This window comes from Fusarium graminearum, chromosome 3, assembly GCF_000240135.3.
Source record: "Fusarium graminearum PH-1 chromosome 3, whole genome shotgun sequence".
In the NCBI taxonomy this organism is placed as follows: domain Eukaryota; kingdom Fungi; phylum Ascomycota; class Sordariomycetes; order Hypocreales; family Nectriaceae; genus Fusarium; species Fusarium graminearum.
The window spans coordinates 5,889,910-5,906,565 of record NC_026476.1 but is presented as its reverse complement, the minus strand read 5'-3'; the positions used below and the strand labels follow the sequence as shown (position 1 = coordinate 5,906,565).

Genomic DNA, 16,656 nt, shown 5'->3' with positions numbered 1-16,656 from the left:
TAGTATCGCGAAAGCCTCAAGTTGCGTGTGTCTTACGTTTCGGGGGAAGCATCGGTGGTGCCAAAGGTCTTTTGGTAGGATTGCGAAGCAATGACCTGAGCAATGACACCCAAATCATAACCAAAGAGAAGCGATCCAAAGGACGCAAACACTCCGACGAGGAACTGATAAACCTTGGGCTTCATGATGGGTTCAATTGATCAATAGTTGTGCAGATGCAGAAGGAGACTGATCGACAGAGAGTGGGATCCTCGATATTTATTACTTTTTCGTATTTCCTACTACCCCAGAAACTTTACTTAACCCCCAGGTTTTCGGCACAAATAAAGCACATCATGGGTATTCCTTGCGCACCAATGACATGCTTGGTAACGGGGTTGGAAACGTGCTAGACACGCGGAATGAAGTGTTGGTTAGTGCCCCATGGGGAAAGAAAGGGCAGTTATTGCAACAGGCTTCAGAGTCAGAGCCCAACGCGAGAGACACGCTAAGAAACGCCCATTCTACAGCGCGTGACAACTGAGTAGAAGCGCATCTCGGTGATTGGAGCGCAAGAGGAACTTCCAAAGGAATGCGGAGAAGGATGGTTTATCCACCACTCTTTAGCAAGGGTGTTTCCTACTCGGTTATGGTCTGTCGATCCAACGGGCGGGGTTTCAGCTTGTTGACTTTGACGCTATCCTCTTTCTGATGCTATCGTCCGTGGAAGGTATTGGTCGGGGAGACGGTAAGAGCGTGTCTTTCGGGTGGCATCCGAGGTTCAAGACCAGATGACTTGGCATGGGAAGTTGAGATGGTATGGCTCTCGAAAGAGTTTGACAGATGATCGGGAACTGTAGTGTAGAGGCACAGAGATGGAAGAACAAAACGTGAAATGCACAATTCTGATTAAAGTAGCATAGACCCGCTGTTGGTGTATCGTAAACCAATAGAAACATTACCGTTGAACAAGGGTTATGCATTACCCCAGATCCGTTGCACAATGGAGAACAAACGCTTGTTCATGTTGTTAGCCGTAGGTTCAGATGACATCTCGGCAAGCCATTCCGAGAACAGGAACAAGAACACGTCAAAACAAAGATATTTTATACTTTATTCTATGAACAGAGTCATTATACACGAGAATAAATTACTCTTGCTCTCATATACAATCGGATCGCCACGGAATACGTCCAACAAGTTGAACGCGTCAAGTTGTTTGTTCATGTAGGGTAGGTCAACCCATGTCTCGGCCGATACAACTCGGGGGTAATAACGCGAAATCCGAAATACTCACTGGCAAACAATTTTACGCGATTGGTCATCCCCGGGTTCAAACCGCGACGAGTAACCAGATGAAGAGAAGGGAGGTCTAGACTCTTGAGCCCATTCCCTTCACATCTCACCGCATCCCAACCGATTGGTAGACAAAGTGGCTTTACCTCTTTTCCTGGCCTTGTGCATCTATTGCAGGAACACCAGATCATCTGATGATCAACAGAGCACAAACTGTCAAGCTCCTTACTGCTGTTGATGATCGAGACCGATTAGCATGTGAACGCTCCATCGTCAGTTGAATTACCATCTTCAGTTAGTATCATCACTCACAGCCATTGACGTCATTCTCGTGATTGGGCCGGATGGTTGATGCTTTTCCAGCTACACCAGACGCGAGTAAGGCCGTCAAACTATCGATTCCCGATAAACGCCACCGGCACTTTTGACAGCGAGCTTCTTGGTGCTGTTGCTAGACTGAAAATACGTTTGAAGTCTTCTTTCTGGTGGTCTTCAGCTGGGTCACAGGCAGAGTGACGCGACGGACCACGAGTTGACTCAACAGAAAGAGTACACGGCGACCCTTTACAGCGACGACTACTTCAAGTAAACAGGGTAGTAAATTAAATTGACCGATCGCTGAGTAGAATAATATCCTATGAAACTTGGCTTCCTAACAAATCACTGAGTAACGCGAATCGTCGAAGCCACACTAGGAACACCGGCCGAGTTCATCACGAACAACATCCAGTAGCCAGGCAAAGCAACACCAGAGTCGCTAGGAACTTGGAAAGAATAGCTATTTCCTCCATTGTTTGTCAGAGTCAGGGGAATGCGACGCTGGTCAGTATTAACCGTGTGTGTCGCTGTACCATAGCGAATCAACGACGCCTTTGTAATCGAAGAGTCCGTCGAGATTGTGATCCTGCCACCGACCTTGACGCTCTGTGTAGAGGTTCTGGTAATCTTGGGACGTGTCGCGAGATTGCCGTTGCTATTGTAAAGATAGTTTGGCGTAAAGATTTGCGCGTCGAAATGATTCGTGGTACAATCGCCACAAAGACCACCACCACCGTTAAATACCCTGCCATCAGGTAACAAAAGGGAAATGCTGTGGTAGACGCGAACAATGGAGTTGGGGTTCTGCTTGTAGAAAGTGTCTTGTTCAGGGACGTAGATCTCAGGTGTAAATACCGGGGTTGAATCCTCGAACGGAATTCCACGTCGTTGGCCTCCTGTAATGAACGTGCTTCCGTCTGGAAGAACAACAGAGGTGTGGAACGTTCGAGCAAAGTACAAGCCATTGCTAGCAAAGACAGTGTTGGGAGATGTTCCGGGTTCACCGAGGGTGATGATGTGGGCGTTGGTTGTGGCGTCAGAGTCTTGATAGTCTGGGGAGCCGCCAAAGGTCAGGATCTTTCCTTTAACGGCGTCGTACATGACAGCGTTTCCGCACATGGCATCAGGGGCTACACCACGGTTAGACTGGCGTTTTCCGGCTGACTTCACATCGCCACTTCCACTGGTATAGTACCAGTTCATGGCTGTACTAGGTCCCGCTTGGAACACCGAACCCTTCTTCCATCCAAAGAGCCACGCGTGGTTGTCTGAACGGTACAATCCTTGCTTGTCAGCCGTCAACATTGGGTTGACCTTGGCATTGGGTAGGGACGTCCATGTCTTTGAAGATGGGCTATAGACTTCGCCATTCTTCTCAAATACGCCACCGCTCCAGGAGCCTCCAATGGTAAAAACACGACCGTCTGACATGGTAGCTGATGACTGATACCCACGAGCCACTTGCATGTCAGGTCCCGGGATCCAGCTATCGCTAGATGAATCATACAAACTGGTCTTCTTGGCGTCGTTGCCACCTGTGACTACGATCTGACCGTTACCATCCATGGAGATACCAGGGCAGAACATATCATGCTTGGTGACTGTCACAGTGCGGTCGGAAACAATGCCAGTGGATGGATCCCACGAAGACGTCAAAGTGATACCACCAGGGGATCCTCCAAATGCATCATTGCGATACGAAGACCACATAAGGACTCGTCCCGATGTCGGCTCAATTGCTGCAGCCGCAGGAACAATCGGCAAGTCAATAGTCGGACCCCAGCGGCCAAGGCCAGGCTGAGGGGCTGTGTAAGAACTAGCTTGGAAGACGTTGATCTCTGCAATGCTAGTCCAAGGCTGGCCATTCGCTTCAGTGACAGCGACAAGACGAACATAGCGAGCAGGGCGAGTTTCAAAGTTGGAGTATTTTGTAGTAGAGTCGGCAAACCAACTACCTGACGCAACAGGGCTGCCCCAGTTTGTGCCATCTGAGCTTAGATAAACCTCATGGCGACCGATCCAGCCGTTTTGGTTACCATCCTGTCGAGGCAACATAGACAAGCCGTTGACATTCTGAGTTGTCTTCATGTCAATCGTGTATGTGTGAGGGGGCTTTGGATCTCCATTGGCCCCATAGAATGTGTGCCAAAAGGTATCCTTGTTGCCATCGATGGCCTTGTTGCATTCATTTCCCGACTGTGCACTGTCGCAAGTGACGGCCCAGTTGTTGCGAGAAATAGCGCTTCCGATAGGTGCTGAGGCCCGAAGACTCAGGAACTGAAGACTCCCTTCAGGACTTCCAGTTCCTCCGGACTTGTGAGGGACGGTGACAGCAACAGCATTGATGCTGCTGAAGCAAAGAGCGAGTGATAAAAAGTGTTTCATATTGACATAGAGAGAGGCAAGAATAAGTTGAGAGAGTGACTTGAATAGATAATGAAGGTGATACTGGCAGATGAAGAACAACTGATATCTTCCAGTCTTATATATCCAGGTACGGATACACTAAGGACCGTTTGCTGATCGGCCATTGCGGGAAGATCATGTTTTAAAAGCTGCACGTTTCAGGGCCAAATAATTACCGACAACCTTGTCTAGTTTGTATTATGAGCTGATTCAACTTCTTTCGGAGTAACTATGAATTAAAAATGGCGTCTAATTGGTCCCAGATGTTTGTGGCGTTGAAACGAAATTGCCTGTTCGTGTTATTTGAGGCCGCTTAGACGTAGAGGGCGGGCTAGACTTAAATCATGAGAACCAATTCACTGATATTTGTCTGTGCGCTGATGATCGATAACCAACATACAGTAAGTGGCGTCCAAAGCTGAAAGTTTATGGCCCATGTTGTTGAGGCCCGTCCTTGCATACCCGCCAGCCTATCTGCAAGGTACCGCTTTAGAAGCAAACCATGACAGAAGTATTTATCCATGGAACGCCACCAGCGAGCATATGATCACTCAGATCATATAATACAGCTGAGGAGGCCTCGTATAGATGCAGTAAGATGCAGCCGAGTCACCCGTGATAGAAATTATATCAGCTCGGTCTGACATGGACGGTGGTTTGGCAAAGATGGGTGCAAATTGGTATGTACTCATTGACAAGCTGGCTTCATTGTCCCTGGTCTAGTGATCTATCGGCCCAACGGTTCGTCCAACTAACTTGAACTATTGACTGACGGAGTCCGGCAGTGCCTCGTGAAGACACCACTAGCTGAAACTCTCATTGGGATCCACAGGCACTGCCGAATTCCGTCGGCTGATACAAGCCATGAGAATCAACGACCATTTCCGCGATTCCGCAGGTGGCTTGACTATTTAAAATGTTTATTGGCAAATACTATAATCTATGGGTTGCGCACTATGTGCAACGTTACACAGCAAGGCCTTGATTACCTCGTGTTCAGTCAAACTTCAAAATTGGGAGTAGATTGTATGTCTTTATTCAAGAGGAGTAAATGTTTATGTTGTAGGAGTTTAATTAATTAAAGTATTCAAAAGATGATTTGTTAGCCACTTACATTGGCTATAATGATATAGATTTTTTTTTTTGTATAATTATTTCCTGACGGAGCATTTCATTGCAGTCACAACTCGAGCCGATTGATTGGCCAGATAGCTACAGCCACAACCTTTTTACAATGAGATACATCAAAGCATCATGATATGTATATAATGAGAGACTGTACTTATACTTGAAGAATATATGTAGACGGAAATGACTGTCGCGGATCCATATGCCCAGCGCATGATGTATCCAATGGTCTTCGATGCAATACTACCCCAGCCGCATGTTTCTCTAAAGGGATCGGCACAATAGTTTTTCCAACGATGTCATATGACTGGATGTCTAAGAAGTAACCATCTAGACGGTGAAAACCGCGTAAAGGCCGTCGAGGGTACCAATGCACTGACCATCACGGACATTACCAGTGAAGGGGGAGCTACCGTCAGCGTGGTTGCTGAAGCCTCGGTCTAAGTCACTTATCAGTATGTTTTCCATCAAGAGTACAAGCTTGTCAACTTACAGGAGAGACCAGAGTTGTTGGAGTCGACGTAAAGTCCACCACGAGAACCGGCGGGGCCACCGGTGTGGTAAGTACCGCCCTGGTTGGCGTTGTAGTCGATGAATCGGGATCCGATGAAGTTGCGGCATCCAGTGTCAGAGTAGCTGTATGGTTGTTAGTTGATAGAAGTGATGCGAAAGAAGCTGAAAACGTACAAGTTGACCTTGATGGAAGCGGCAGAAGCCATGGTGGCCAAGGCGGCGAGAGAGAGAAGACCGGTGAACTGCATGTTGAAGTTTGGAGTGTTTTGGTTTGTGGTTTGGAGAAGTTGTTGTTGTTGTTGTGGTTGTTGAGTGTGAGCTTGAGAGGTGATGATTCAGACAAAGAGACGGCAAGTCGAGGCTCTTTATACTTGTGATGCTGCTCGAGTGGCCATGTAGTCTGTTAATCTCCTTCCTTGAACTTCTTAGTCTATATCCACCAGATGCCTTTTTCAGGTTGTTACAAAGATGCAATGAAGTGGCTTCGTAAGCTCTGATCACGACGATCGAAATGGATTTTGAAAGGATCGCGTACTGCCAGCCAGTCTGGAGCCTTGTCTGAGAAAGCGGCCGACTGTTCGGAGAAAACTTGTCAGCGGGGACGTATGGCAAATTTGTGCCGCGCTTCCGACGGCTGAAGTCTCATACGAGCCAGCTTCTGCAATTGGCTGTTAAATTAGTAGCCTTTTACGAGCCGGTTTCTGCAACTGGCTGTTGAAATAGTAGTTGACGTGGCATTCTCGAGGCGATCCTATGGAATATCAACGTCCATAGAAATTGCAAACATAATATCAGATCATCGGACACGGGACACAGGACACAAGACAGGGACTTCGAAACAATGCACTAAATTATTGATGCTTATACACAAGTTAGTCTATTCTATTTCACCGGCACTCAAAAACTATCTCAGATATAATGAAACGCCAACGTCCTCGGCATTTATTTTCTGAACGGGTAACAAGGTACTAGTTCGCCACGAGCAACCACTGAGACAGGAACCGTGACACTTAATTAGTTCTCATTGGATTGTCAATTGGAGGGACGGGCGGGCGGGCGGCAAGTCGGCATCGGCCGCCCATACCTCATCGTATCTGTACAAGTACGAATAACGAAGCCTCTGGAGTTCTAGACTTGTACTTCTGATTGGGTAGTATTCTTCGGCAATGGACTGAGGGAAGCTTGACTAGTCCCCACGTAAGCAAACATAAGCATAAAGCATGGTTGCATAATCGACATGCTTAAGCGAGAACTCTTTTGAGATGGACAGAATCGTATTTGGCCCACCACATACCATTTTGAGCAATCTTTGTAATATGCATTGCCACTATAAATAAAATATTTGATTGCATTTAACTATCTCCTGGTGCATCTATGGGTCTGGGTCAATCTAGATCCTTCCCATGCTATCAATTCATGGCGATCAGAGTGGCCTTGGACTGGAGATATTCCCTGATACCCTCGTATCCAGACTCTGAGCCAGTACCACTTTGCTTGAATCCACCAACCGACATCATAGGGATAGCGCCCAGTGATCCTCCATTGATACCCACAACACCTGCTTCAAGCTGATCCGACATTCTCAAGCCTCGGGACAGGGATTCAGTCCAAACATATGCTTTTATGTACGGTTAGCATTTTCTCGGCCGAGACTTTAGTTGGAGATGGTTACTTACCGGCAAGCCCATACTCCGTGTCATTTGCTAGTTTCAAAGCCTCTTCCTCCGTGTCAAAGGTGACTACTGTCAAGACTGGCCCAAATATTTCTTCCTTAAGAATCCTGGCGTCGGACTTGGGATTGACAAAGATAGTTGGGGCGACAAAGTAACCCTGATCACCCACGCGATGTCCGCCAACGGCAAGCTCAGCTTCCTTGTTACCGGAGTCAATAAAACCCATCACACGCTCATACTGGGCACCATCCGCAAGAGGACCCATAAAGGTTGAGGGATCCTTGGGGTCACCACCAAGCCCAGTAGCGGCTTGTGTATACCGTGTTTTCAAGGTCTCAATGAATGATGTCGCAATGTCTCGCTGGACATAAACTCGGCTTGGGGCCGCACAGACCTGTCCAGAGTTGAAAAGAAACATGTTGGTACAACTGCACAAGCGTTAGCAAGCATAGAAACCAGCACCTCTAACAATAGTTACTTACAAATCGATTGCTTTTTCAGTGTTCGCATCATTGAACACAAGAACAGGCGATTTTCCGCCGAGCTCAAGAGCCACCTTTTTAAGGTTAGACTTGGCCGCCGCCTCGGAAATCTTTCTCCCCGTGAAACCTGATCCAGTGAAGGATATCATGCGAATTTTCATGTGAGATGCTAGAAGAGAACCGGTCTCTCCTGCGCCGTTGAGGATGTTGATGACACCAGGTGGGAACCCAGCTTCCTTGACCAGGTAACCAAGCTGGAGCATACCCAGAGGAGACTTTTCAGACATCTTGTATACGATCTATGACTTGTTAGATTGTTTAATGAGTGTTGTTTGGTGTTCGTACCGTGTTACCTGCAGCTACAGCGGGGGCTACCTTGAGACCGAGTTGACTATATTGAGGTCAGGTTTGAGTTCTATGATAGTGTACTGAAAATACTCACATGGCCGAACCATTCCAGGCACTGATACCAGCTACGACACCATAGGGATGATGGCTGATGATCTTGTAGACGCCACCCTCGGGAGGTAGCTGCTCGCCATGAATCTTGTCAGTCCACCCAGCGTAGTCTAGAGAGATACTAGTTAGATTTGATCGGAATTTTTGTAGAGAACAATAACACTTACAGCGAAAGAGTGAAGACATCATGCTGGTGATTCTGACAGCAATACTAGTGGGCTGACCCATAGCGATTGTCTCGAGCTCAGCTAGCTCTTTTTCTTTGGAGTCAACAAGGTCGGCAAACTTGACCAGGCATTCACTTCGCTGAGCAGCCGTAAACCTTTTCCATGGACCAGCATAAGCTGCCTGGGCTGCTTCTACAGCGTCATCGACATCTTGTGGGCCAGCGACATGAACATCGCTTGATACCAGTGAACCGTCGATGGGGTTGTGGACGCTGATTCTCTTGTCGGACTTGGCGTCGACATACTTGAGAGGCAAGTCAGCCAGATCCAAGAGGTCTATACTTGTAGCTACTTACCTCATTGTTAATGAAAAGCTTAGTTTCGAAGTTGGCCATTGTGAACGGGGGATTCAGTAACCAGTGGATATCGTGGTAGTTGGTGTCGTCGTTTACTTCTATGTACTGGATTCCGGTGGCTATTTATCGTTTTCTTAACTCCGGCCCCAAGTTTACTGGTCAAACAATGACCTAGTTCATCTTCCCAACTATCTCTACGTTACCCAGACTTGAGCCTCTGACAAGGATTAAATCCGCTATCTCCGTTCCGTTCCGCACAGCACAACCAAGAACAAAAGGGTGAAATAGGGAAGAGAAATACGTAAGTGGAGATCGCGGGTTTTGCTGAAACATGTAAAAAACACAATGATGAATGAATGATGGAATAACTTTCTCAAATAGAGTAGACAGGACCACTCCGCAGCGTGGTTCTGCCCCAGTCAGATCTGACACGCTTCGTTAGGTCTTACTCTCACTTGGGGGCTGGATCAATGATTGGTCAATAGCACGTAAATCATATCCCATTGCTTCAATTACGGTATTTGCCACCACATATTACATAGGAAAGTCCGCACTCTGATCCTTCATATTGTACAACAAGTTTCTTACCTTGAAAGGAGGGCATTCGGAGACGATGATCAAAGGGAATCGCTTCAGAGTAACTGATGTCATAAGCTTGGCAGAATCTCAATCTTGATTAAAAACTATGACTAGACTCTCTCAGTCTGGGAAAAAACAAAGAAAAGTACAAATGAAATGTTCTAAGTGTCGACAGTGAACAATGACCCATCACTGTTTCCACTGTATGTAAAGCCGCACACACCATTGCCTGCAATGAAACCAGCCCCTGTATCTGCGCCCTTCTTGGACAGGAAAAAGTTGGGATGGTTCTTCTGCGACGGGCACTTTTCGCCCTTTTCCAAAACATGATAGAGAAGGAAGCAGTTGCGGTTCCTCTCACGATAGATCCAGGTCTCGCAGCCGTTGAATTTCATGCAAGAAGAACAGCAATCATCTGCAGAGTCGGCACCGCTTGACACAATCTTGTAATCGGATGGGATACCAGGGCCGTTGTTGAGGACGTTGGTGATGTAGTATCCAGTACCTCCGCTGTTGAAGTTGGGGCCGAACATGTTTCCTTCTGAGCATGCGGCATACTCTGTTGGGCCAGATTTGATACTTGTCTTGGTTGCGGTGGCACTCTTGGTGGATGTTTTATATGTAGTAGAGTAAGTTGTGACCTTCATGTTGGTAGTGAATGTCTTTGTGACAGAAACGTCATCGGGAATGAGAGTGGTGGTGGTAGAGATGATTGCAATCTTTGTCTTTGTCCGCATGGTAGAGACGGTGGTGGTAGTGGGACTGCCTGTCTTCTTGACAGTTCTGGTGTCTGTGTTGGGAAGTAATTCGGTACCTGTCATTGCCGTTTAGCAAACTATATTATACGGGTTCATCTGTATTGAGAACTTACAGTGCACCTTGTTAGGGAAAGCAAAGGCTTTCAGGCCAGGCTTGACCAGAGGAGGGGCATGGGGGTTTCTAGCAAATTTTCGTGGTCCAGCGACAGGTGCAAACGATTCCTCATTGACAGTGTCGGAGATGAACCTGAAGCCCGCAGTGGTAGGGACCACAGTAGTGCGGGTGGACATGACAGTGCCAGTCTTTGTCGTAGTGATGGTGTTAGTAGCAGTAACAGTGACAGTAGCAATCTTGAACAAGGTGCTTGTCGTGCTAAAGGTATCTGTGCCACCCTTGGCAGTTCGCGTAAAGGTTTTTCTAGAAAACTTAGTGACGGTTGACCAAAGGCCAACCTTCTCTGTCTCGGTTGGGATGATGGTCACTGTTTTGGTCGGCTTGATGGGATCGGTTTTGGTGACCGTGTCGGTCTTTATACTGGCGACTGATGTCTTTCCAAGCTCTGTGCGACAAGTAACATTATCGTCGTCAGCAGCCAGAGAAGATACTGTTAAGAAAGGAATGAGGGCTGCAGAAAATAGAATTGTCTTCATGTTGAAGGAAGATACAGAAGAGTCTGAATGATGTTGCAGGGAAGGCGTTCTCTGTATGAGATGTTTGTTGATAGTAATTCTGATTGTCTGTGGTTCGATAGAGAGAGATTTATACAGCTCGAGTCTAAGCCTCTGTGGTCAAGTATCGACGACTTCCTTTCGCGATAATCCATATCCGGATTATTGCCACATGGTGCAGACAGGCGAACAACGGAGTTTGTCCTTGAAGCGAGTCGACATTGCAAACATCCATAGCTGCAATCCGTGACTACTCTACCTGTTGAGAAAGAGTACAACTGCATCTAGCTAGAATAGACGAAATCTAAGAATCGAATGATTTTACAAAAATGGCGTCGGCCAGGCTCTAGACCCAGGAATGGTGGACACGGGCAAGTTGCATTCCCCATCTTCAGTCAGCCACATTTTGCTTTCACATCCTGAAAGTCGAAAGTGACTAGTTTTGGAGAATTAGGCGAATCGACTAGGTCCCGCATCTTTATGCTTTATGAACAAATGCAGGGTCACATAATTACCCTACAATTTGTTATTGAGAGAATGATCATCTTGATCTTCTATCATTCAAATACTCACGAGCAAAGTCCTCTAGAAATAAGTTTCCATGCCTGGCATTGTTTCACTGCGCAAGTAAGCGTCGACTCTCACTTGCTACTCGCATTAATATGCCAGCAAAAATATACAATTGGCGATATCTCGTTAACTAGTAAACTCTAAAAACTAAGCATAAGACAAGCTTCTTTTCTTCACGTGGATGTAAAGCTTGTCCTAATCACCAACGCACTATCTCCAAATAGGTAATCCGAGACGCTGAATGCGATTTTGGCTCAAAGACACGCTTCTTACAGTTGCGCCTACTATTGGCTCAAGCTGTCTGTAGCACAGAGCAATGGTATGCTTGAGTTCCAGCGCCATGGTCCTTTATCTTCACATGGCGTTCCTGGACAGATCGGTGAACTTCATCAGCCACTAGGATTTCGTCCATCTTTACTTGTAGGAGTTTGGATTGGCCGCCCATGCCAGTCAACCGTTAACCGAGCTGCACTCAGTAGACCACATGGAATCTGTGAAATCTTATTATCGATATTGATACAATTGGCCATCAATGCGGATTTCTGCTAACATGCGAAAGGCAAAATGGTCCGATGTCGTGATCCCGCATCCGTACAAGTTACGCCCAACGGAATTAAGCAACGGAGGAACACCTCCGATTCACACTCCAGACTCAATTCGATGCTACGGCTGAAAGTCTACCCCCAAATACCAGTATCATCGGTGGCTTAGAATTGCAAGATGGCTCGTTACAAAGATCTGATTGCGGCAGAACTTGGTGGCTTCTGGCACAGTCTCGTCATCGACTCTATCTCCAGAGATGCGGCGTTTTCGAGTCATGTGTGCTCTGGTGTCGGGACTATACTCAACCCCAGGATGCCAGCCAACATGATGAGATACAATTATCTAGAGTTCCCCATGTTTCCCATGTCATGTAGTTCCTGTCCATCTTGGTTTCCTAATCACACTGCCCAACACTTATACCACGTTTCTCTTTTGTCTTTATTTCTCTCCAAACATACTTGCTTTCGTTTTGAAGTCACTATCAGTTATGGCTCTTCCTCAGAGCATCAAACCTTTCCTTTTTCTTTTTCTCTTTGCCTTCAATACATATGCTGCACCGGGGACTGGCCTACCTTATCTTAGCCGTCGAGATGATGCCAACACCACAACATTAGGCGAGAATACTACAGCACTCGAACCTGTAGTACCTCCTGAAGTCGACCCGAAAGACTTTTCCATCTTCGAACTCGACACTCATGTCATGTTAGCTTGGGCTGGCTCACCTGGTTCAGAGCCAGGTACCAAGAGAATGCGGAAGCGTGACGATGGTATCTTCTCTCAGGCCAACTTCACCTTCCAATACCCTGTTGTCCCTCTTGATCATTCCAAGTTTGTCTCTACCGTCACTTGCACAAAAGGCGCACTCACCGGAGTCATCTCCAACAATGCTGCCTATAACTATGCCAAGAGCCAGTGGAAGGGCAGCAAAAAGATCATCTTCATCACATCAGCTGATGGTTGTGGTGAGGATCATGCTAACGACTTGTTCCTTGCTAAATCAGTCACTTTCTCTGATGATGCAAAGACCTTTGTGGCCAAGGGTGTTACGACTGAATACGCCGATGTCTTTGAACGGTTCACTCTCAATTGGGGTCCGCTTGGCACATTGAATGTGAGACGTGCCCTCGATAAGAGAGCCGTAAGTACATCTTTGGCACATATCTGCGTCCCTAGCTAATAGACTATCGCACAGATGTTTGAACCGCATGATCTCGATAAACGTGGCACGAAGACATACAACCTTAATTGGAACAGATACCTACATGATCCAGATCCTGACTCCGGTTTCCCTGGCCCAGACCCCGATGCACCATGGCCCAATGCTGCAAGGATCACGTCGTGGGAGAGTGAGGATGGTGAAGCGGACGACTCTTACACCAAAGGTGAGGTCGCCGACCCAAATGGCCATCACAAACGCTGGGATAACTCCAGCCTCGCCGAGCGTGATCTATCATACGGGCTGATTTTATACTGCGTCGAATGTGGATTCAGCGGCTCAGCCGTGCTTACCGGCACTGTCGAAGCTAGCCTCTTGAGCGGCATCGAGGTCGCCGAGGTCGGGTTCCAAGCACAGTTCAAGGCTGGTCTGCATCTAGGTATGAAAGCGTTTGTCAAGTATGAGAAAGAATGGAGCCACCCGTTTGTTGAGATTACGATTGGTTCGTTCGGCATCTGGAAACTTTTCGAGATTGGGCCCTACATCGGCGTTGATATTGCGGCTGGGGTCTCAATCGAAGCCACAGGTACCTTACTCATTGGAGCTTCGGTTGAGTGGGAAAACATCGACATCTTGGTTGATCTGCTCGATGACAGCAGGAGTCACTCCAATGGCCTCACGCCGGTCTTTAAGCCTAGGGCCGAAGCGACCGGGCAACTCAAACTGGAGGCCAGTTTAGGATTACCGATCAGTGTCGGGGTGAAACTTGGCATCATATTTGACCACTGGACAGTCAAGGGAGGTGTCATGGATACCCCTTCTGTCGTCCTGGAAGGCAGTTTCGAGGCCAACGCAGCACTTGACGACAATGGGGACATTTCCGCGAGTATCGAGGGCGACTGCTATGGAATCGCCTGGAACATTCACTTCGAAAACACACTGGACGCATTTTATCGGTGGGGCGACGACGAGCCTGTCAAGTTCCCTCTGCTTGAACCCTTGGAATCTGACCCCATTGCGCAAGGCTGCATAGGCTACGTCAATGATGGCACTGGTGGAGGGAGCTCTGGCAGTGACGATGTTGGTATGACCGGCAATGGCATTAGTGGCAGTGGGAGTGGGCTGTTCTCCAGTCGCCCAGGATCAAAGCCAGTCCCGGCAATTGACCCAACATCTACCAAAAAGACCAAGCCAAAGAGCAACACCAAGTCTACCAAGCAGAAGGCCACAACTCAAAATACCAAGTCCAAGAGCAGTGGCAAGAAGACCAGCACTTCTAAAAAGACTGGCAAGACAAACAGCAAGCCCACCACGAACAAGAAACCACAAACGTCAAAGAACAAGAAGGCCAAGGCAACCACCACAGCCACCAACAAAGCGACAGCTGTTGCGAAGAAGGTATCTCCTGCCTGTACACCTTCCGCCATCTCTAACTCTAAGCCTCCTCCACGAACTACTTGCAACAAGAGTGTGACACCCGCAAGAGCCCCGAAAACGTCTGTCATTAGCACGACGATGTCGGTCAAGAGTGTAGGTGCATGCGCGGAAACTTGTCTCAAGAACACGCAATGCATGAGTTTCGGCTACAACAAGGACAAATCTTGTCTACTCTATAGCAAAGTGTTGAAGAGTCTTGGGATTCTACCTGGAAAAGGAGAGACAACATCATTATTGAACGATAGGAACTGCTATATGTATAGTCAGTGTTCCAAGTAACAAGGAACGAGAGGAATATTGGGAGGATTTAAGACTGCAAGATATAGTCACTAGTTACATCTTAACTACATTTTACTTTGTTATATCTCAGGTTGTATGTGCAGTGATGTATTGGTCTGATAGACCTATCAGGCTAAATACTATTGACAAAATTCGATACTGGTTTTATATAACATAACCCGCCGGTTCGGGGTTACTATGTACAAGAATAAAGGTTTTCCACACATCCCCTCACACGACTTCTAGCTTTGACTTAAAAGAAGCTCGTGCTACATAGAGAACTACACCTAGCAGCGACGTCCAGTGCTGCGGCCACCACCAACGGCAGCGTTGAAGAATGACCAGGTCTCACCGGGAGCAAACTTGACACCGTTGGTGCCAGTAGGGTCGGGAACGTGGCCACCACCGTGGGCGATCCAGGTAACGGGCTTGCGGCTGCAGGTGTAGGTAGTCTTGACGTGGTTCTGAGCACCTGGGCCGGGGTCGTTGACGTTCTTCTGCTGGCAGCCGTCGGTACCAATCCACTTGTCGCGGAGCTGGCGGCCGAGGTTGATTCCGAGAACGTTGTCGGCAGCACCGTGGATGCCGAGGTAGGCGACGGGGGAGTTTCCTCCGTTGCAGCCGGAGAGCTGAGCACCGGAGATGACTGCGACAGCAGCGAAGTCATCTGTTATAAATGTTAGCATGATGTAGCTTGTGAGAGTTCAAGGTTGTAACATACTGGGTCGCGAGCAAGCGACGCTGTGGCTCATGGAACCACCGTAACTCCAACCGGTAGCAAAGACTTGCTTCTCGTCGATGCAAAGGTTGTCCTTGGCGAACTTGAGCATCTGGTCGGTGAAAGTGATATCCTCACCACCGTTGTTGGCCCAACCAGCGTTGAGACCGTTGGGGGCGATGAAGATGGTAGAGTCGCCAGCAAGACCCTGGAGGCCGTAGAAGCCACCCTGGGCAACGTTGTTCATGTTGCCATCACGCCAGTGGTAGCCGAAAACAAGGCGGTGGGGCTTGTTGTTCTGGTAGTTGTTGGGAACCTGGAGGATGTACTGGCGGTTCTTGCCGTTGACCTGCATGGACTTGGTGCCGCTGGACTGAGGAGCCTTGCCACAGCCAGCTGAGGCGGCGTCTCCAAGCTGAGCAGCGCCCAGGAGGGCGAGGCAGAAAGCGATAGGTGAGCGCATGTTGCTGGGAGAAGATGAATCTGACTTGATAGTCTTTTTCGTGAGATAGAAGGAAGAAGCGAATAGGTTCTGTCTGGCAGTCCCTGTTGAAGAAGAAGTCTCAGAAGATTTTGAACAGAGCGAAGTCTCAGTTGTTTATATATGCATCTCGTCTCTATCCTTGCCCCGTCACTTCTGGATGATATAAACGGCATATCTAGGCCATCCCGGTAACAGATCTACCGAATCCGTCATATTCAGGTGGTATGTAGAGTCCGAAACAGTCAAACAGGCTGTCAATCGATGGATAAACTTGGTCGGATAGAGCCTAATTGGAGTCAAATAAGGGAGGACGGAGGTGGTGGGTCCGTATAGAATCCCTGCATTTCGCCTTGTTGCTAGGATGTTTCAAAACGCTAACAGTTTCATAGTGGGCATCTAGAAGATCATTTTCCTCTCTAGTGAGGTGTTTCGGCCATCGATAGTGGCACCTTAATTTCGCGTGTGTACCTAAAAGAAAGCTTACAGCCCCGTAACTCGAAACATGTTTGAACTGTAATTATTCCAAGATTACGGTATGCGAACATCAGTGATCATGAGATAACTGACCATCTTGGACAGAAACAAGGTCATGGACGTCATACTTGTTACCTTTCCCGCGGGTAAACAATACTATAGACATAGTAAAGGAGGAGTATGTTACTTTACATAATGCAGTTAAAAAAGTA

At 47.7% G+C, this 16,656-nt stretch overlaps 7 protein-coding genes across 7 annotated transcripts in view; 1 reads left to right on the top strand and 6 right to left on the bottom strand.

Moving 5' to 3' along the window:
• The window catches only part of FGSG_13866 (uncharacterized protein), a gene marked incomplete at both ends in the record, with an annotated part of 1,736 nt that extends 1,551 nt beyond the window's left edge, over positions 1–185 (bottom strand). Inside the window, one exon of the mRNA XM_011327028.1 lies at positions 37–185. Within this exon, the coding sequence (XP_011325330.1) occupies positions 37–185 (149 nt within the window). The remainder of the gene's footprint in view (positions 1–36) is intronic.
• Positions 186–1,855: 1,670 nt separating this feature from the next.
• On the bottom strand, positions 1,856–3,978 carry FGSG_11032 (galactose oxidase precursor; the record flags this gene model as incomplete). Its single annotated transcript, XM_011327027.1, has 1 exon — positions 1,856–3,978. The coding sequence occupies one exon, from the start codon at positions 3,976–3,978 to the stop codon at positions 1,936–1,938; it is 2,043 nt and encodes a 680-aa protein (XP_011325329.1). The 3' UTR covers positions 1,856–1,935.
• Positions 3,979–5,457: 1,479 nt separating this feature from the next.
• Positions 5,458–5,888, bottom strand: FGSG_11033 (uncharacterized protein; the record flags this gene model as incomplete). Its single annotated transcript, XM_011327026.1, has 3 exons — positions 5,458–5,567; positions 5,621–5,763; positions 5,815–5,888. The coding sequence occupies 3 exons, from the start codon at positions 5,886–5,888 to the stop codon at positions 5,458–5,460; spliced, it is 327 nt and encodes a 108-aa protein (XP_011325328.1).
• A 1,161-nt stretch (positions 5,889–7,049) lies between these two features.
• FGSG_13865 (uncharacterized protein) lies at positions 7,050–8,816 on the bottom strand (the record flags this gene model as incomplete). Its single annotated transcript, XM_011327025.1, has 7 exons — positions 7,050–7,258; positions 7,317–7,741; positions 7,796–8,094; positions 8,141–8,186; positions 8,238–8,364; positions 8,422–8,725; positions 8,778–8,816. 7 exons carry the CDS (start codon positions 8,814–8,816, stop codon positions 7,050–7,052), a joined length of 1,449 nt encoding a protein of 482 aa, XP_011325327.1.
• A 701-nt stretch (positions 8,817–9,517) lies between these two features.
• FGSG_13864 (uncharacterized protein) lies at positions 9,518–10,405 on the bottom strand (the record flags this gene model as incomplete). The annotated part of the gene is made up of 2 exons (XM_011327024.1): positions 9,518–10,170; positions 10,228–10,405. 2 exons carry the CDS (start codon positions 10,403–10,405, stop codon positions 9,518–9,520), a joined length of 831 nt encoding a protein of 276 aa, XP_011325326.1.
• A 2,239-nt stretch (positions 10,406–12,644) lies between these two features.
• Positions 12,645–14,332, top strand: FGSG_11035 (uncharacterized protein; the record flags this gene model as incomplete). The annotated part of the gene is made up of 4 exons (XM_011327023.1): positions 12,645–12,858; positions 12,898–13,034; positions 13,089–14,136; positions 14,238–14,332. The coding sequence occupies 4 exons, from the start codon at positions 12,645–12,647 to the stop codon at positions 14,330–14,332; spliced, it is 1,494 nt and encodes a 497-aa protein (XP_011325325.1).
• A 723-nt stretch (positions 14,333–15,055) lies between these two features.
• On the bottom strand, positions 15,056–15,949 carry FGSG_11036 (uncharacterized protein; the record flags this gene model as incomplete). Its single annotated transcript, XM_011327022.1, has 2 exons — positions 15,056–15,435; positions 15,490–15,949. 2 exons carry the CDS (start codon positions 15,947–15,949, stop codon positions 15,056–15,058), a joined length of 840 nt encoding a protein of 279 aa, XP_011325324.1.
• Positions 15,950–16,656: the final 707 nt, after the last annotated feature.